General features: G+C 47.0%; 1 protein-coding gene across 1 annotated transcript; it reads left to right on the top strand.

Moving 5' to 3' along the window:
* Positions 1–18,294: 18,294 nt before the first annotated feature.
* On the top strand, positions 18,295–21,416 carry LOC102707700. The gene is made up of 3 exons (XM_006659191.3): positions 18,295–18,526; positions 18,659–18,855; positions 20,876–21,416. The coding sequence occupies exons 1-3, from the start codon at positions 18,413–18,415 to the stop codon at positions 21,162–21,164; spliced, it is 600 nt and encodes a 199-aa protein (XP_006659254.1). The 5' UTR covers positions 18,295–18,412; the 3' UTR covers positions 21,165–21,416.

Raw genomic sequence — 21,416 nt, 5'->3', positions numbered from 1 at the left:
GTGAGGGGGAGTGCATGAGTGCAACCCCGAGGAAAGGGTTGTGGAACCCGGCTCAAGTTTGAGCTCCTCAACGGAGAGTACAATCCCCTCAAGGATTGGAACTTTGGTAAAAAGTCTCCGTCTACACTTGTGGTGAAATCTCTCTAACTTGTTATTTAAGTTTTGCTTTTGGTTGCCGCGCGTACTCTAGTTGCTGTTTGTACAAAGCTTGGAGGTGGTTTGCTTATTTGATGTTTGGTTGGCTAGATCTACTCCTTCCCGTTCGAGATCTAGTGCTGTCGGAAGTTCCGAAGATCAACAGAACTTCCGAAGGCCTGAAGTTCCGAAGCCACTGACCGGAACTTCCGAAAGTCTCAGCTTCGGCTTTTTATGTTTATTTTTTAAATCGCCTATTCACCCCCCTCTAGGCCTTGATATACTCTTTCACAATCAAGTAGAGAACGTGCCTTTTTCTTTGCGGAGGTTAGACGCCAACCTTCACAAACTTAATCTTGGGCGATCCACAACGCTTGGAGGCTCATGGGCGACGCCTATCCGTCTAGGAGCTCAAGCTCCAAGAGTAATAGGCCTCCATGTCTCCACATGCATCCATTTGGTCGCTCAAGATCTCTTGATCACTCTCTTGAAAGCTTAAAGACACTCAATGTCACTCACTAATCCCTCTCAACACAACCTAGGCTAGATTCTCTCTTTAATCACTCTAGGAGGTGTTGGGATAGGTGGGGAGGCTTGGAGAGTGCTAGAACCACCCTAGGAACCCTACAGTTTGAACTGGAAACCTCTCCAACGGCTAGAATCTCGAGATGGACTATATAGTGCTGTCAAACGTCAGCTAGCCGTTGGATAAAGTTACATGAGCCGGACTGTCCAGGCCCAGGGGCCGGACCATCCAGCCCATACTTAGGTTCTCGCTGTTGCCTGGGGTAGGACTATCCGGTCCCAACCAGACCGTCTGGTCCAGGCTCTCTGGAAATTTCTGTCCTAGCCTCTAACACTCACTTAAACACTCATGGATGCATGTGTTGACTAGGTGACCCCTCTTAATAGTACTGATTTTCCTATGACTCAAAGCGAAAAAGAAAAATGCATTTCTAAAGCTTCAAATCTGTTCGTTTTTCGTCTTATGGTTCACTTCTAGTTTAACTTGAACCTTTCACATTAGAGTGTAACTTAAACTTTGCTTTACTTCTCTGCAATCACAAAAGGGTTAGCGCGCACATGTTTTGACTAGAATTGTCATTAATCATCCAAAACCCGCTTTAGGGGCTAGATTCACTTTTAGGGACTATGTCTTGTTGGTACAGTAGTACACCTCTGATCAGAGTAAACCTATTCGAATAGTCGTGCCCACGGTTATGAGCGAGCTGCCATATTCACTGTGATTAGTCGAACATTTAATGACTTTGGTAAAATGGCTTTCACTTGGGACTACTGCAACGTGGTGTAACATTGAGTAACGGTTGGTCCTGTTTCAACGTGGTGTAACGTTGGACAGTGATGTTGGTACTTTACAAATATTATTTACTTATTTACCACATTTCTGTTTAACCTCTGTTATTTATTTAAATGCTGCTTTGTTGCAACTAACCTTACCTTATTCATTGTGATTCTTTTGCATCATTTATTACTCCTATTCCATGCTACTTGTTGAGTACGCTGGTTTGTACTCAACCTTGCGTAATTTTCCCCTTCAGAGTTAGAAGTTGAATCCGATGGAGGTGACTCTCAGGAGTAAGTTGTCCGCCGTCGAAATGTTGCTTGTGGACTGGAGCCGTGCTTCGCTGGAGCTATTCTGCGTTATCTTTCCGCTGTATTTTTTGTTAGATTAAATGTTATTTTCAGTTGTTTCTAAGAACGATGGTTATGTAATCAACACTGTCTTTTTGTGTACCCTGGCTGGTCTTGGACAGGGAATTTTAATACACAATTAAGTTCAGAAATTCATATGAAAAATTTTTGGGCGTGACAATATATAAGCCTATCAATTATCAAAGCACCCAATGCGGCCAAGAAGCAGTACAGAACATTCACCAACTTACCATATGCATTCGATTATTGTGATTCTAATTCAAAGGGGGCTGGTCTATTGGTTTGTCGACTACTCTACTAGCACCCTAGGAGCAATACACGACTTTCACCTTTAACTGGTCTCACCCTCGTCGCATGGAAGTGGTCTCTGATAGCTAGATATACCTCTGATGGGTAACGATCCATCAGACATAGACATACCTGTAATAGGTATTGGAGTACTTTTGCTCGACAACTTGACCACTCGGTTTTGTTTGGAATGGTGTTCGCACATGACACCCAAAGTGCCTGCACCCATGCTGCATCTTAGGCTTGGTAATGAGCTGAAGATGTTTGGCAGGTTTGCTACACCTACAAGGAGTAATTTATTCAAGGTGTTGATCATATGATCAATTGATGGTACGTAGGTTAAAAGATTCAGTATATGTGAAACAGTGTAGGTTGGTGACATTTGTATTTGAGTGATTGGTGGTAGGCTAATGGTATTCAACATTTGAGTGTTGTATGGCAAGTTGGTGCTATTTGGTAATTGAGTGTTGGATGATAGGTCGATGACATTTGATAGGCTTCCCGACCAAGGTTGTGTTATAGTTTCTCCCGTATCTAATGATTCTAGCACTTCTATAGCATCTTGGGGTGGCTCCCCCTGTTCCCGCTATTTGGCTCTACAAGCTTAGGTCGCGTTCTTTTGAATGGGGATAAGCTAACTTGCCCTGGCGTAAAAAAAGTAGTAATCAATTAGTACATGATTAATTAATTATTCATTACTAAAAAACATAATATAATTTTTTAGAACAACTTTCCTATAGAATTTTTTTTTAAAAAAACCGTTTAGCAGTTCGGGAAGCGTACGCGCGAAAAACGAGGGAGATAAGTTAACTTAGTGGGAGGGGCGAACGCAGTTTAGTAACCTTTGTAACTCCATTTGCATCTCTTCACATATATAGCTCGCAGCTTACCATAGAGCCCATTGCTCCTATACCATCCTGACTAGTCTAATTCATTTACAGGTAGGAAGTCTCTTTCTCTTGGTACCCTTACTTCTTTATCTACTTCTTCATTACTTGCATTTCTTGTGTTCCTAGCTTCATCTTCCTATCCACTCATCTCTATTAGTCTAGTTGCACCAGTAGCTTGCCTGTCACGCCCGGAGTTTTATCCCAATCCAAAATTTGTAAAAGAAATCCGTAAATAATAATTGGCTTAATTAACTCAGGAAAAATCCCTCTAAAAGAACTTAATTTAATTTAAATAATAATTGGCTTAATTTAACTGGATTTAAACTCAAATTGAAGAAGTATAAAATTTAGCCAAACAAATTAATTTAAAATTCGGCAAAAGTGGGGGCTTTTCTTTTTTCCTCCTTTTTCCTTTCTTTTTTCCCTTCCTTCCCAAATTGGACCGAAGTCCAATTTGCCTCCCCTTCCTTTTCTTTTTCCTTTTTCTTTTTCCTCTCCTCCTTCCCGGGCCGGCCTAGCCGAGCCAGCCCACCTCTCCCTCCAGGCCGGCCCAGCCGAGCCGGCCTTCTCTCCCCGCGCGCCTTCCCCTCCGCCTAGGCCGCCAGCCGCTGGCCTAGCTCGCTCGCCCCCGCCTCGGCTCAGCGCCCGCGCGCCGCCGAAGTCCGCCTCGCCTCCCTCGCCCGGCCGAACCGAGCCCGCGCCGCGCCGCCGCCGACTCCAACTCCTCCGCCACAACCACCGCTGCCGAATCCGGCTCGTCGCCGACTCGGTCTCCTCCCCAACCATCGCCACCGCCCTAGCCGGTGCCTCCTCCTCATAAAGCCCCATCGCCGCACGCCACCGCACTCGTTCCCGTTCCGCCTCGCCGCCGTTCGCCACCGCGGAGCGCCATCACCACCTCCGCCTCGCCCTCGCCGACGCGCCGCCGTCTTCGTCGCCGCCGGTGAGCGCTTCCCCTCCTCCCTCTCCCGTTCCCTCCACCGCCGCCGCTGTGCCCTCGCCGCGTCGTCGTCACCGAGCGCCGCGAGTCACCGGTCATCACCGTCGCGTCATCACCCACCACCCTCGTCGCCTCGCCGTCACCGCCGCGTTGCCGCCGTTCGCCGCCGGAGCGCGCCCGCCATTCGCCGCACCGCCGCGCTCGTCGCGCCGTCGTTGCCTCCCCGAGCCGCCCGGCGTTCCCGTCGTGCCGCCGCAGTGCGACGCATCTGCCGTCGGCCGCCGTCCCGCGCCGTTGCCGCTGGTCGCGTCGTCGCTGCCGCACCCGCCGTCGTCGCCACCGCCGGCTCGCGTCGCCGCCGCGTCGCTCGAGTCGTTCGCCGCTGGCCACGCTCTCCTCCCCCTCTCTGTTTCCCTCTCATCGGCCGGCGGGTCCCACCCGCCAGACTCTCCTTCCTCTCTCTCCTCCTCAGGCCCGCGTGTCAGCCCCTCCTTCCCCCTCTCCCTCACCGACAGGTGGACCCCATCTGTCGGCGCCGCCCTCCCTCTCTCATCGCTGACGTCAGTAGCCCTATTAATTGCGCAATAATTGATTTAGGACTTGTTTGTTTAGTTAAAAACCCAGAAAACTTCTAAAATTCATAAGTAATTCATCTAGTCTCCGTTTAGGCCCATTCAAATTTCATTAAATCCAGAAAAATGCCAAGAATCCATTAAAAATAGTTTCTTTCTCTGTTTCAGTAGTTTTATAGTCTGCTTTTGCTTGTTTTGCCTTGTTTGTCGTAGGTTTTTCCCCGTCGCAGCGCCGTTCGTTCTCGAAGTCATCGCTGAAGTTTCTCGTGGGTCTAAGCAAGGCAAGTGGCACCCTTCTTTGATCATATTGAACCTATGTTTATAAAATTCCTCGCTTTACATTCAAACATGCATCGTTTTATGCAAATCTATTTATTGTATTTATCTATTGGGCAATTACCTTAATATCCATTGATTCCCACTTATTATTGTTATCCCAGGGTTAATTTGACTAGAAATAGGCTTAGGTAATGCTTAGCCATTAGACTTTGATAGATCTTTAATGGTTGTGGTCATCATTAATTTCCCGATGTTGATTAATACAACTAAAATATTGCTTATGGTGGGCCATGGGTGCATTGTTTTGAGAGTCATGCCCATGGCAATTAAGGACCGGTTCTCGGAAAACCCTGAAAGTCTTACACGTACTAACCACAAGCCAGAATGGGCAACGGTGAGACTCGTAATCTAGCTTGTCCCTATTCGACGTACCAAGGCAAGGGTGAGCGTGATGGAGTATGGACAGGCAATCGTGGTGTAACGAAAGCCTCTGCTACTTCCGGATTCACCAAGGCACAAGAGGGGACTGCCCGACTTGATGTAAAGGAGGGGTTGAAACCTGAAGTGCGGTGCGATTGTCTATGGAGGGTTAGGTGAAAGGTCTTATCATGGTTTCCGTACTGAGGTATCGTGGTGATACGTTGGGGCATGGTAACATGCTTGGGAGCCATGTCTTGTGGGTAAAGTTGTACACCTCTGCAGAGTAAAACTATTCGAATAGCCGTGCCCGCGGTTATTGGGCAAACTGACAGATTCACTAGGATTAGTTGAACCTTTTATAATTGGATTAATCTTGGAACCAGTTTGACCCTGCGCAACGTGGTGTAACGTTGGCAGTGGTTTGGGTCTGTCGCAACGTGGTTTAACATTGGACAGAGGGTTGACCCTGTCGCTACGTGGTGTAACGTTCGACAGCGGTCTGGGCCTGTTGCAACGTGGTGTAACGTTGAACAGTGGATGATTATTTTAAATGTTTACTTTACTTTTCTTTCAGTCTATTTTATCTACTGTTTTGCTAAATTACTGCAGCTTTGTGCAATTTAACCTTAGCCTATTCCTTGATACCCTATTGCATTCATTATTCTTCCTCTCTTGGGTGTTACTTGTTGAGTACGGTGGTTTGTACTCAGCCTTGCTTAATTTTTCCCCCACCAGAGCAAGTGCCAGAGCCTAAGTCAGAAGGTTGTTCTAGAGGTTGAAGTGAGGTTCAGTCTGCCGTCGAGAATGCCTGTGGTGTGGAGCCGTCATCGCCAGTTAAGCTAAAGATTAGATGGTTTAGTTTGTTTTCCTTTTCCGCTGCATTTCGATAGATAATTATTTTTATTTGTTTTTAAGTCGTGAAACTGTGTATTGATTTATCATAGTGTGTACTCGGGCTGATGCTTGGACCGAGATTTAATACATGCTATTGTTCAAAAATTTGGTGTAAATTTCTGGGCGTGACATTGCCCTAGTGGTGGCAATGTGTTATTGTACGTTGTCAGGACAACTCTTACTCTTCGTGGCCTTGGGTGTATTTATCTCGTGGATTCACCTCCTGAAGACTTAAGTCTCAATAGACGACACCACTATTGTGACCAAGGTCATGAAAAAAAAATGGGATAAGTATTGGAAATGAGTTTCCCTCCGCTTATCCTTAGTAGGTGAATTGAAGAATATGAAAATACAATTACTATTGTGATTGAATCGACTTGCCATTATAGTTGGTGTCACTGGTTATATATACCATGTAAGAGTATATAAGGTAGTTATGCTCTTAAAAGATTACGATAGAGCGAGGGTAGAGTGGTAAAAATCATATCCTAAGACTATTTCTCCTAACTATCATGTGCACTTGATTAGTTGTCGATCCCCTCTCGTAATCCTAAAGAATTTGTATAGTGTGGCTTAATATTTAAGATAGTATTTGCCACGCCCAGAAATTTACACCAAATTTCTGAACAATAGCATGTATTAAATCTCGGTCCAGGCATCAGCCCGAGTACACTATGACAAATCAATACACAGTTCCACGACTTAAAAACAAATAAAAACAATTATCTATCGAAATGCAGCGGAAAAAGAAAACAAACTAAACCATCTAATCTTCAGCTTCAGCAAGCGAAGACGGCTCCACACCACAGGCATTCTCGACGGCGGACTGAACCTCACTTCAACCTTGGGAACAACCTTCTTCTGACTTCTGACTCAGGCTCTGGCACTTGCTCTGGTGGGGGAAAAATTAAGCAAGGCTGAGTACAAACCACCGTACTCAACAAGTAACACCAAGAGAGGGAGAATAATGAATGCAATAGGATGTCAAAGATAGGCTAAGGTTAAATTGCACAAAGCTGCAGTAATTTAGCAGAACAGTAAATAAAATAGACTGAAATAAAAGTAAAGTAAATATTTAAAAATAAACATCCGCTGTTCAACGTTACACCAAGTTGCAACAGGCACAAACCACTGCCAACGTTACACCACGTTGCGCAGGGTCAAACCAGTTCCAAGATTGATAAAATTATTAAAGGGGTTCAACTAATCCCAGTGAATCTGTTAGTTCGCCCAATAACTGCGGGCACGGCTATTCAAATAGTTTTACTCTGCAGAGGTGTACAACTTTACCCACAAGACATGGCTCCCAAGCATGTTACCATGCCCCAACGTATCACCACGATACCTCAGTACGGAAACCATGATAAGATCTTTCACCTAACCCTTCCTAGACAATCGTACCGCACTTCAGGTTTCACCCCCTCCTTTACACCAAGTCAGGCAGTCCCCTCTTGTGCCTTGGTGAATCCAGAAGCAGCAGAGGCTTTCGTTACACCAGGATTGCCCGTCCATACTCCATCACGCTCACCCTTGCCTTGGTACGTCGAATAGGGACAAGCTAGATTACGAGTCTCACCGTTGCCCATTCTGGCTTGTGGTTAGTATGTGTAAGACTTTCAGGGTTTCCTGAGAACCGGTCCTTAATTGCCATGGGCACGACTCTCAAAACCATGCACCCACAGCCCACCATAAGCAATATTTTAGTTGTATTAATCCTCAACGAGATATTAATAATGATTACAACCATTAAAGGTCTATCAAAGTGTAACAGTAATTAAATAATAATTGGTGAGCTAGTTGAACTAAGCATGGCTAAGCATTTCCTAACCCTATTTCTAGTCAAATTAACCCTGGGATGACAATAATAATGAATGGGAATTAACAGATATATGGTAATTGCCCAATAGATAAGTAAAGTAAATAGATTTGCATAAAACAATGTATGTTTGAATGTAAAGCAAGGAATTTTATAAACATAGGTTCAATATGATCAAAGAAGGGTGCCACTTGCCATGCTTAGACCCACGAGGAACTTCTGCAACGACTTTGACAACGAACGGCGCTTCGACGGGGGAAAAACCTACGACAAACAAGGCAAAACAAGCAAAACATGCTATAAAACTACTGAAACAGAGAAAGAAACTATTTTTAATGGATTCTTGGCATTTTTTTGGATTTAATGAGACTTGAATGGACCTAAACGGAGACTAGATGAATTAGCTATGAATTTTAGAAGATTAACTGTGTTTTTAAACTAAACAGAAAACCTTAATGAATTATTGCATAATTAATCGGAGGCATGACGTCAGCACCAAGAAGAGAGGAAAGCTGACAGCCGGGACCCACGTGGCGTTGAGAGAGAGAGGGAGTGAGCTGGCGGGCAGAGTCCACAAGGCAGTGAGGAGAGGGAGTATGACGGGTGGGTCCACCCGTCAAAGGGGAGAGAGAGGGGAGTGGGAGGCTGGCCGGCTGATGAGTGGGGCCCGCTCATCAGTAGCCCCGAACAGAGGAGGACGGGGCGGCTTCGGTCGAACAGAGGGGAGAGGCGGCGAGTGGAGAGGCGGCGCGACGACACGACGTCGGGCGGCGCGGCGCGACGCGACGGCGGGCGACGCGGCACGGCGGCGAGCGCCGAGGGAGAGAGGAAGGGGAGAGGAGTTCATCGGGCAGACAACGAAGACGGTGACGACGACGCGGAGCGGCGTCCACCCGAGGGCGGCGCGGTGGCGCGGGAAGGCGAGGGGAAGAGGAGAGGGGAGATGGGATGCGGCGTTCGGCCGAGGAGGCGGCGACGGTGCATCGCGGCGACGGCGGCGACGGCCGGGCAGCGGGCGCACGGAGGAAGAGGAGGGGGATGCAGCGGGACGGCGATGCGGGAAAGGGGGGGCGGCAAAACGACGCCGTGACGGCGATAATGTCGGGCGGCGACCTGGCGGCGGCGGTGCGGCGGAATCGGGTGGTGGCGGCGGCGGCCGAGCGGCGCGACGGATGTGGGCGTGGTGGTAGGGAAGGAAGAAGGGGAGGGAGAGGACCACGCTCACCGACAGAGGAGAACAGCAAGGAGGAGCGATGAGGGCAGTGCTTGGCAGCGGCGATCGGTGGTGAGATGGGCGGTGTCACGCCCAGAAATTCCTCACCCGAATTTTTGAACTTAATTGTGTATTAAATCCCTGTCTAGGACCAGCCAGGGTACACAAAAAGACAATGTTGATTACATAACCATCGTTCTTAGAAATAACTGAAAATAACACTTATTCTAGCGGAAATGCAGCGGAAAGAAAAAGGTAGACTAGCTCCAGCGGGTACGGCTCCAGTCCACAGGCAAAGCTTCGACGGTAGATCAGCTCACTCCTGAGAGACACCTCCATCGGACTCAACTTCTAGCTCTGAAGGGGGAAAAAGTTGGGCAAGGCTGAGTACAAACCACCGACTCAACAAGTGACACGGACAAGAGAGCAATAAATGATGCATAGGGATTAACAAGGGCAGGCTAGGGTTAGTTGCAGTAAAGCAGCGGTTAAACAAATAACAGAGGTTAAAAAGAATAAAGGTAATTGAATATAGTAAAGGATAAGTAAATAACAGTTGTAAAATACCACAACACTGTCCAACGTTACACCACGTTACAACAGGCCCAACCACTACTCAACGTTACACCACGTTGCAGTAGTCCCGAGTGAAAACCACGACATACCGGAAAGGAGACCGTGATAGGACCCGTCACATAACCCTCCTTATTTAATTGCACCGCACTTCAGGTTTCACCCCCTCCTTTACACCAAGTCGGGCAGTCCCCTCTTATACCTTGGTAGATCCGGAAGCAGCAGAGGCTTTCGTTACACCACGATTGCCCGTCCATACTCCATCACGCCTACCCTCGCCTTGGTACGTCAAATAGTTCGAAGCCATGCTTCAGATCCCACCTTACCCATTTCGGCATGTGGTTAGCACTTAATTACTTCCAGGGTTTCCCGTGAAACGGTCCTTAATTGCCATGGGTGCGACTCCCAAAACCATGCACCCACAGCCCACCATTATCAATATTTTAGTTGGCATTAACCCGAACCGGGTAATGAATCAATATTACAGCTATTCCGAACTAAGCATGGTTAAATGTGATCCCATGAGCTATTTGTTCTAAGCAAGGCTAAGCATTAACCTAGGCCTAACTCTAATCAAGTTACCCTTAGTCTAGCAATGAATAAAGTTGGATAATCAGCGGCATAATAACAAGGTTCACCCGAAAAATAAATACAGTAAATACTTTAATCAAAACCATACATATTTGAATAGACAAAGCAGGGAATTTGCAATAATGGGTTCAATATGATTAAAGATGAGTGCCACTTGCCTTGCTCTAGCCCCTGGGGAACTTCGGCTGATCTCGAAGTAAACCGGCTCTTCGGCGGGGTCCGAATCTAAGCGACAAAGCACAAAAATAAATAAAACAGGCACAACCTCTACTGAAACAGCAAAAGAAAGTATTTTTAATGGATTCTTGACAATTTTATGAATTTAATGAAATTTGAATGGACCTAAACGGAGACTAGATGAATTACTTATGAATTTTAGAAGTTTTCTGGGTTTTTTAACTAAACAGAAAAGTCTTAAATCAATTATTTTGTAATTAATGGGGCTGCTGACGTCAGCGAGGAGAGAGGAAGCGCTGACGGCTGACAGGTGGGGGCCACTTGTCGGTGGGAGAGAGGGGAGAGGAGAGGCTGACAAGTGGGTCCCACGGGAGGAGAGAGGGAGGAGGGGCGCGGGGCAACTGACGGGTGGGTCCTTCTCGTCAGCGAGGGGAAACAGAGAGGGGGAGGAGAGCGCAGCCGGCGGCGGGGGCTTCGGGCGGCGCGGCGGCGACCGAGGGACGGCGCCGCGACGGCGGCGCTAGCGGACGGCGGCGGTGCCACGACGACGGCGACGCGGCGACGACCGCGCACGAATCGGCGACGCAAGGGCGCGGCCTAGAGAGGGAGCGGTGGCCGGCCAACACGACGGCAACGAGCGCGCGACGCGCGCACGACGGCGAGAGGTGGCAATGGGTGCTGGCAGCGGCGGCACGGCGACCACGTGGTGAAGGCGGCGACGAGGGAAACACAGCGACGGCGGAGAGGTGGCGCACGACGCCCGGCGACGGCGCGGGTGGTCCGGCGGTGACGCAAGGACAAAGGAGAGGAGGAGAGGGAGGTGGGGACGCTCACCGGCGGAGGCGAACGCGGCAGAGGGTCGGCGACGGCGATGCGGAGGTGGTGACGCAAACGAGCGGCGGCTGGCGACGCGCGGTGACGAGGTCGACAGACGGCGGCGAGGCGATGAGGCGCGGCGGTGGAGAGGATGAAGGAGCGGGGAAGGGCGCGGGGTGCCCACCGGCGGCGACGGGAGCCGGAGGAAGGTTGGCGACGTCGAGGCGGAGGCGATGACGTGGTTGGACGGCGACGACGGGTGGCCGGCAGCGAGATCGAACGGCGGCGGCGAACGGTAGGGCACAGCGGCGGCCTGGGCGGAGAGGAAAAAGTGGGCGACGGTGTGGCGGCGGTGGGGATTTATAGTGTGGCGGCGCCGGCTAGGGCGGGACGGAGGTTAGAGACCGAGTCGGGCGCGGCGAGGTCTCAGCGGCGGCCGTTGCGGCGGCGGCGGTTGCGGCGCGGCGGCGGACTCGGACTCGGCCGGCGCGGCGCGAGCGAGCTGGCGAGAGCGCGATCGCTGACAGGTGGGCCCCACCTGTCAGTGGCGCGAGGGAGGAGGGAGGCGGCGGGGACCACGTGGGCGAGCGCGGCGCGCGAGCTGGGCCGAGCGGCGGCCCAGGCGGAGGGAGGAGGCGCGCGCGGGAAGAGGCCGGCTCGGCTGGGCCGGCCTGGAGGGAGTGGGCTGGCTCGGTTGGGCCGGCCCGGGAAGGAGGAGAGGAAAAAGAAAAAGGAAAAAGAAAAGGAAAGGGAGGAAAATTGGACTTCTGCCCAATTTGAGAAGGAAGGGAAAAGAAAGGAAAAAAGGGGAAAGGAAAACCTCACTTTTGCCGAGTTTTAAATTAATTTGTTTGGCCAAATTTTATACTTCTGCAATTTGAGTTTAAATCCAGTTAGTCGATTTGCGAACCTCGATTTAATTAAGTTCTGTTCTTTTAGAGGGATTTCTCCTGAGTTAATTAAGCCAATTGTTATTTACAGATTTCTTTTTACGGTTTTAGGCTTAGGACAAAACTCCGGGTGTGACAGGCGGTGACTGAGCGTGGCGCACGACGGTGACGGCGAACGGCACGGCAACGACGGCGCCCGACGATGGGAAGCGGTCGCGCGGGAAGGCAGGGGGGGTGGCGCGACGACAGCCTGACGATGGCGGAGACTGGCAGCAACTCGGCTGCGACGGCCGGGAGTTAGAGGGAAAAGGGAGAAAGGAAGGGAGAGCGGGTGCTCACCGGCGACCGGCGAAGACGACGATGCGTGGCCGAGGAGGAGCGACGGCGTCTGCGCGACGACGGGCAACCGGCGCGGCGGCGGCTCAGGAACGAGTGTGGCGGCACGCGCCGGTGGGGCTTTATAGGGGAGCTGGCGCAAGCTAGGGCGGGGAGGAGGTTAGCGGCGGCGCATGACCGTGGCAGGCGCGCGGATAGGGTGGAGAGTTGGTTGGCGCGGCACGCGGATTGCGGCCGGTGGTTGCGGACGGTGGTTAGCCACGGCACGGCCTGGGCGCGGCGTGCACGCGGGTGAGCGCGAGGGCAGCGGGCGACGCGGCAGCCAAGCACGGGCGCGAGGCACACGCAACGCGTGGCACGGCGAGGTGTTTCCGACGCAACAAGACGGCGAGGGAGGCGCGAAGCGGGTAAGCGGCAGCGTTGCCCAGCTGCGGCGGTGGCGATGTGGCGCGTAAAGCACGGGCCCGGTGGAGCGCGTCTGAGGTGGCGGGCACTGGCGCGACGTGGTGGCAGCGGAGAGCGGCGTCGTCGCGGGCAGAAGCGAGACGGTGGCTCGGGGAGATGAGGACGATGGCGGCGGGGCGGACGCGAAGGGCGGCGGCTGAGCAGCATACGGCCACGATGACGTCGAGGCTGACGTGCGGCGCGACTGAGAGGGAGCGGAGTGGCATCCGTGACGCAACGGCGCGGTGCACGACGAGGCGTAGCAGCGGCAAGGCGCGGCGAGGGAGACAACGGGGCTGAGCGGTGGTGTCCACCTGTCGGCGACCCTGGGGAAAGGGGGAGGTGATCCGGACCTCGGGTGCGGGCGGCCGTGGGCTGGCCCAGCGGGAGAGGGAGAAAAGAGGGAGAGATCGAGCGGGCTGAAATGGGCCGGCCCAGCGGGAGAGGAGGAGGCTAAAGGGAGAGTAAGGGAGGGAGATGGGCTGGTAGGCCGGCGGGGAGGGAAGGAGGAGATGGGCCGAGGGAGTGATGCGGACTTTGAGCGCCGGTTGGGACACGACTCGGAAAATTGCAGACAGTACACGCATTCACACGACAGAACCAAATCATGCACAAATTAGAGATTCGTATGACAAATTTGATCCGATACGTGAAACCGTGAACTGTTAGCGGAACAACGGCAGGAGTTAACGACCCGTTAAATTGAGATTTAACGACTCGCTAAACTAGAATTAGACGACTTTAACGTTAAACCAATCTACGCTTACGAAATTGAATTCCGCACCGTAGATCAATCTCACGCTAGCTAATAGATTGGAAAACCTAAGCAATTACACGGTAGATTAACGATAGATTGATTTGCATGAATAAAACGTATGCAAACCTGAGGTTTGGTGGAGAGATCAGCGACGGAGTGCGGTTGTTCCTCGCTGTTAGGCTAGAAAACCTGAACAATTAAACGGTAGATTAATTTAGATTGATTCGCAAGAATAAAATAGATGCGAACCTGAGATTTGGTGGAGAGAGACCAGCCGGCGACGTGCTGCGAACAAGGATGCAGCAGGGCTGCTAGCGGCTTGCTACGCAGCTGCTGGATAGGGGCGGCACAGCTGTAGCGAAGGCGGAGGCGACTGGAGATGCACGGGAGAGGGAGACGAGGGAAAAAGGCCAAGCTGTAGGGGGTATTTATAGGGGGAAGTTAGAGATAGATCTTGTTACCCATCTTTTATTAAAAAGGAATAGATAAGATTTTAAAGGGATAAAAGATAGATTGGAATTTGTTTTAGGTGGAGAGGGAGGGATGCACGGACCAACCAGGAGGGGAAGGGAGATCGTGCAAAGGGGAAAGGGGCAGAGGTGAGTTCGGCCAGGAGGGGAAAAAAAAAGAGAAAGAGAAAAAGAAAAGGGAAAAAGGGAGGAAGAAAAGAGGGAAAAAGAAAAGAAAAAGGAAGGAGGGAAAAAAACGAATTGCCTCCAATTTTGCCGATTTTTATTAAGTTTATTAGAGCAAATTTTATTGACTGCAATTCAAATATAAATCCTATTAATAATTTAAAATGCTTTCGGGACATTTTAGAATATCCGAAAAGCTTCCAATTAATTAAATTAATTTATACACTGCTTTTCTCCTGAACTTTAATTAATAAATTATTTTTAATATATTATTTTATTGAGTTTTAGTTAAGATAAAACCCTGGGCGTGACCGTATTTATGGTTGGAAGCTATTTGAGATGTCATCCTGCTTTAGAGCTAGATGCATCATCCTCCTACACTTAATCATAAGCTACGGTAAAGTTGTATGCTATATGACAAACTGCTGCATGTCAAGCTACATGCATGGTAAGCTCCTTTCCTAGATATCTACTATATTAAAAGGAGCTGGGATTTGGCCCTCCTCAGGATTTTGGGCTGGTGTGGCCACTAGGAGATGCCGACGCGTCACCCGCGTGGGAGCGCCAGAGCCAATTTCACAATTTTGCATAAAAGCACTCATGTTTATTAGCATTTTATTATAGGTTCCTCATGGAACTTTTTCTGGTTTTGTGTTCTTGTGTTTAGGCCCCCGACTTTCTATAATATTCTATGTGAAGAAGAGAAAATTCGTGAAATAGGACCATGCTCTAAATGATGAAAAGCTAGGATCCTTTTCAAAAATAGAGACTCCTGCTTTGCCGCTCTATGCCTTCTTGCCTGCCCTGTGCTCGCCACTAGCGTGGCCTGCTCTGTGCCTTTTTATGTTTATGTTTTAGTGCTATGTTCCCAGATTCACTCTGTCATGATTTCAGTCTTTTACTGTTCATATTTGCTCATGTTAATCAATTTAATGTATCGTTAATATTCTGCTAGAAATTCAATTTTGATTAATTTGTGTATCATAGATACATCATAAATGTCAATAGTTTCATATACAAATATTTCGGTAAAAAAAACTCATAATGCGTCTCAGTCAACAATTTAAAATCTAATAAAATTGATCTTCTGTTGTCGAATGTTCTTTATTTTTCTTTGCCAAGTCCGAAACAATTATGATGATGCATCAATCTAATAAATCTTTCATACAACAAACTACTATGTTCAAATTAGTGCCGATAGTTAGGCCTAGGAACTTGAAATTTTTATCCCAGCTTACACCGCTTTTATTCTTCATACTGCTTAATTTAATTTCATGGTGTAAATTAGTTCTCATATCTTGCACAACTATTAACTTATAGATTATAACAGAATACTTTTTTCTTCACCACATTAAAAAGATAATTACGATGGCAAATTCTCCTAAATATATATATGCTAAAACTAATCGCAGACTAGTATTTTTTTATGCCACAGGTGCGCGCGAAGCACGCTTTCCCCGCTAGTTAGAATACTTGAAACCTCCTCGAAATAGAGGCTTCTCCTGCGTTCGGACTGGCGTGGCCACCAGGAGATGCCGACGCGTCACCAGGCGGGAGCTAGAGCAAATTTCACAATTTTGCATAAAAGCACTCATGTTTATTCGTATTTTGTTATAGGTCTCTCATGGAACTTTTTCTGGTTTTGTGCTCTTGTGTTTAGGCCCCCGACTTCCTACAATATCCTATGTGAAGAAGAAAAAATTCGTAAAATAGGGCCGTGCTCTAAAAAATGGAAAGCCAGAGCCCTTTTCGAAAAATAGAGACTCCTCATGCTTTGCCGCTCTATGCCTTTTTGCCTGCTCTGTGCTTTGCCATTGGCGTGGCCTGCTCTATGCTTTTTTGCGTTTACGTTTTACTACTATGTTCCCAGATTCACGCTCTCATGATTTCAAGCTTTTACTGTTCAAATTTGCTCATATTAATCAATTTAGTGTATCGTTAATATTCTACTAGAAATTCAATTTTGATTAACTTGTGTATCATAGATACATCATAAATGTCTATATACAAATATTTCAGTAAAAAAACTTAGAATGCATCTCAGTCAACATTTTAACACCTAATAAAATTGATCTTCTGTTATTGAATATTCTTTATTTTTCTTTGCCAAGTCCGAAACAATTATCATGATACATTAATCTAATAAATCTTTCATACAACATACTACTATGTTCAAATTAGTGCCTTAATTATAGATAGTTAGGCCTAGGAACGTGAAATCTTTATCCCAGCTTACAACGTTTTTATTCTTCATACTGCTTAATTTCATGCTGTAAATTAGCCCATATATCTTGCACAACTATTAACTTATAGATCATAACAGAATATTTCTTTCTTCACCACATTAAAAAGAATAATTACGATGGCAAATTCTCCCAATGAACGTAAAACAAAAAACATTGTTTAAGCTTAAACTGTGAAAGAAACAATGTGATCTTATAGTATCTCTAGCAGATACTTCATCCCATCCTAAACAAATAGATGATCATCTATATTGGAAAGAAACTTCAAATATGGATGTTCTCTTTTCTTCCTTCATATCTCAACATCTAATTATAGGAGTAGAGAGCAATAACAACACGAAAGTAGATGGTTATAAAATATTAAGAAAATATATATGAATGATGAATATGGATGTTCCATTAGAGTGATTAAAGAGTCTATTTTAGATGGTCGTTCAAACTTTGATATTAATGATCAAATTTAGATGAGCAGTTGAAAATGCTCTCGGTCCACATAGCACTTGAGACCACTCAGTTCTTTGCTACCATAAAACAGCGGTCCGACCGTCCGTTCACCCTAATCAATAAAGCAAACCAAAAGAACACAAAAGGAGAACGTAAAAGAAATACGCATCGCACGACCGCCGCCGCATAGCCCCGGTGTTGAAGCGAGATTCGCTCAAGATGAAAAAAAAAAGGTTTTGTCTTACAGTATGAGCAACATGTGGAAGAAAGAAGGTTGCTAGAGGTATATGCATGCACTGAGGCATTTCTCCAACATCTATTTGTGATTTTAACAACATATTAGTAATGATTGTGCAAGTATTGTTTCTAAAATTTAAAGTCACAAACATATATTATTCCTTCTACAGCAAACAAAAGGGTATCACAAAGTTAATCCTGTGAGCATCAAAAATATATTTTTATGGAACAAAAGATATTCCAAAGTCAGCCCAGCGAGCATTAAAAAAGATCGTAAGTGTCATTTACAGGCAAGACAACAACTGCCTAGCTATAACAACAAAATATCTTACTCTAACCTCAAGATAGAAAGGGCAGAATAGAAACTGAGTGTGTGCTAGCCGCTTCTGAATTTGTCGAAGCAATCCAGTTGTGTGTAGCTTAATTTGTTTGATGTATCAATATCAAATGTTTTATATGTTATTATTTCTTGTTACATGTTTTAGTTATTATTTCTAAATCTTATTTCTTGTTTATATACTGGAAATAAAATTTATGCTTTCTGCTTACTATTTTCTTATCAAATATTTTTCACACTGATGTACATAGCTAGTCGAATATAATAGTACGTGTCGCGAGAGCAAGTTTAATAATATAGCTAACTATTAGTTCTAATTTATCTATAGTTAATCTAATAGTCAATAATGATTATTTATAAAACATATACTACTATGTCCCACCTTTTATACACATGCGTTGTCTTAAAGTTCGTGCTGAAACTAGCTACACATCTTTTCTCTCTCACCTACTTAAAATATATATATAACAGGACTATATTCTGTTATTTCAGCTGCTGTGAAGAAGGACGACCAATTATGCCGAACCATGTCCCCACCACCCACTACCCGACACGGAAAAATGCAAAAGGGAAAAAAATAAGAAGAAAAGAAGAGCCGCATCGGCAGACAGACGGACAGCTACCCCGGCCCGGCCGGAACGCCGTGGATTAATATGGTACTATATTCATCCACCGACGAGCGGGCCCCACCCGCTCACCTCAGCCCCAGCTCCCCACTATTCCCACTCCACCTCACTTCACTCACTCACTAGTACAAAGCCTAGCGCCGCCGCAGCCGGAGCCGGAGCTCGCCGCCGGAGCATTTGGCCAGATGGCCGGATTCGCCACCTCCCGCCCGGCCTCCCTCGCCTTCGCCGCGCTGCTCTCCTTCCTCAGCCTCTTCGCCTTCCTCCTCGCCGTCGGCGCTGAGCGCCGCCGGAGCACGGTACGCGCCCCCGCCCCTCCCCTCCCCTCCCGCGCGCACGCCCTTCCTCTTCCGGTGTGGTGGTGTCTGACTAGCTAGCGGCGCGGCCCGGCCCGGCCGTGGGGATCTTCCTGTGATGGTTTGTGTTGGCAGGGGAAGGTGGTGCCCGACGAGTACGACCTGCGCTCCTACTGCCTCTACGACACCGACGCCTCCACCGTCTACGGCGTCACCGCCTTCTTCGTGCTCCTCCTCGCGCAGCTGCTCGTCACCGCCGTCACGCGCTGCCTCTGCCTCGGCCCCGCGCTCTCCTCCCGCGGATGCGCCGTCGCCTCCTTCATCCTCTCCTGGTGCGTGCGCCCGTTAGAACCCTACTTAGCCCCCTCCCCCCCCCCCCCCCCCCCTCACACGCACACTTCCTTGATGTTTTGGCCTCGTGATTGCATGTCCAATATCAGTTAAATTTGTCAGATTCAGTTCAATTTTGAGTCTTTTTGTTAGCTGCGATTGCGAGTGCACGCTTGCAGATTAGAGCGTACGGAATTCTCAAATCTGTGCTTCTTTTGAGTTTGTGGAGGAGGTGAGGTGAGAAACTCGCCATGGTTGCTTTGTACGAGCATGATTTGGGGATGGTAAATCCGTTGGGATGATGACAAATACATGGGGACACAGCGTTTTGGGTGTTTCCTGTAGTCCTTATTCTTGCTTCATGTCAGATAAAAAATTTTCATGTCAGATTGATACAAAACTAGAAGCCATTGCTTTCAGTAATTTTATTTTGTGCCATCAGAGGCTTTTTACAAAACAGTTATTACTTCCGAGATTGGAACTTACTGTCGTAAATAGACATTAATTACTTTACTTGTTTGGGATCTTGCATTGGGAATGGTTCTACTTTTATATAAGAACGGTTAATTTACTGCCTGGCCTCCATGAACAGAGTGAAAATTTTAAGTTCACTGTCATCAATCCTGCTCTGAATTTGACAGGACTAAGGCTTATCCATTCATAACATCTGATTCCCGGTGATGTCTGAATCCAGTTTTTCTGGGAAAATCATAGCTTTCTGGTTGAATTGTATAAAGAATTTTCTGATTTGGAACATTACCTTGATGAAGTCATCCAGTTGTTCTGGACATACCAAATTTGTTCTTTCATTCATATTGTGAAGAGCAGAATGCCATGATTTGATCGAATATAGTACAACATTTGTGTGATGACTTGTGCTATTAGAGTGAAGTATGGTATTACCAACCCTCAAGTTAATCTTTAGTAAGCAGATGATTTACAGATTACCTCCATTATCAAATAAAATCTTCTAGCACCTGCCTGCAGTGATGCTTGCTTGGTGCTGCTTAATTGGTGGCTTTGTTGAGAATTTTTCGTTAGCTTCATATTTTGTTACATCGACACCATTTCTTAATCCAAGGGTTACATATTTAATTAATAGTACTGGGGTTGTCGTGTGTTTGGTTCCAACAGCTAACCAAACTGTTGTTTCCTCCAGAATTACAAACAAATCTTCCTTCCATCAATATGATCTCATGAAAAAGAAGAGAAAATTACAATGTATTAACAGTAAAACTTTAGTGTTAATTGTGGAAGTAGTCTTTTCCACAAAAATGCTGAACCCCCTTTGCTTTGTTGTAGTGCTGATTCCTGCTCATTAGAGATAGCCTTTTCTTTTCTTTTATTTATTGCATAACATTTCTGGAATTGAACAAGAAGGCAAGCAAAGGGGGATTTCTTGCTCCAGAAATTCTGCATTCAAGATTAGGATTTAGAACTGTTTACAGTTCGGCAGATCCAAAATAGCATGTGGTGACTTTTTAAATTGCACTCGTTTTGTTGTGTTATGCACAAAGCGAAAGATACACAAGGGCTCTCTGATTGCATATATAATCTTACCAAGTTACCATATTCTAGCATTTGCTAATTCTGTTAGGACTAGGCTATATGGTACTCCCACCATCCACTCTTTGGAGAGCAACACTAACTCTCCAAGTTAAAATTTTGTTAGAGTTTTACTTTTATATGTTGTCTTCAGCATGTGATGTTAGCAATAAATCATGTCTATTGTCTGCTATAGCTGAATATAGTTCAAATTCCTATACTTGATTGTAGTAATACCATCAGCAATTGACGTAATCTTGGGAAAACAATAATGTTGGATCAAATATGGTTCTTAATTTAATTCCATTATTTTGTCGGTTGGGCGCTTGGGCTTTTTAAGATATGATTAATTGCCAGGAGCACAGGGTCCTATGCTATGTATCTGTCTGGCATATCGAGGTTCTCATTGTGATAACCATTGACATCTAGATCATCTGAACAACCTTCTCAGTGTGTCCTGGGTTTTCTTGTTCGCAGGATAACATTTCTCACTGCAGAAGCTTGCCTTATTGGTGGATCTGTGAGGAATGCATACCACACCAAGTACCTTGGTTACTACATGAAGCATGACTTGGTCACATGCGCCACGCTTCGCAAGGGGGTCTTTGCAGCAGCCGCTGCAATGATGCTCATCAACCTGGTGGCATCTCTAATGTACTACTGGAGTTACTCAAAAGCCGCAACAGGTGGGTTCATCAAGCACCAAAACGAAGTTGGCATGGGCATGACGGATTACGGCCTTGACAAGGGTGGTTCTGGGCCCTGAGTACTGAGTATATCATGTGCTTTGTTCACCTGGCGGCTACGACGACTTAAACAATGTCTCGGATTATCAGTGTTCTGTGCCAGAAGCTCAGTTCTTGCTGTGCACAGTGATACGATGGGTTACACAAGAATGATGATGTCATGCGGTTGATATATATAGTGGTAGTTTTATCATGTCTCTAAATTATTACAGTGTTAAACTCTTTAGGTCCTGGTTGTATTATGGCATGTGCCTGCGTGGCATTGGGTATCA

This window comes from Oryza brachyantha, chromosome 8 (assembly GCF_000231095.2).
Source record: "Oryza brachyantha chromosome 8, ObraRS2, whole genome shotgun sequence".
NCBI classification, from domain to species: Eukaryota; Viridiplantae; Streptophyta; class Magnoliopsida; order Poales; family Poaceae; genus Oryza; species Oryza brachyantha.
This window is presented reverse-complemented; position numbering and strand designations above follow the sequence as displayed.

What these genes read in the sequence shown, in the direction of transcription:
- LOC102707700 (XM_006659191.3), top strand. Translation starts at nt 18,413, where the DNA reads ATGGCCGGATTCGCCACCTCCCGCCCGGCCTCCCTCGCCTTCGCCGCG. An exon ending in CTGAGCGCCGCCGGAGCACG is followed by an intron (nt 18,527 to 18,658) that starts GTACGCGCCCCC and finishes TTGTGTTGGCAG; the next exon opens with GGGAAGGTGGTGCCCGACGA. An exon ending in GCCTCCTTCATCCTCTCCTG is followed by an intron (nt 18,856 to 20,875) that starts GTGCGTGCGCCC and finishes TCTTGTTCGCAG; the next exon opens with GATAACATTTCTCACTGCAG.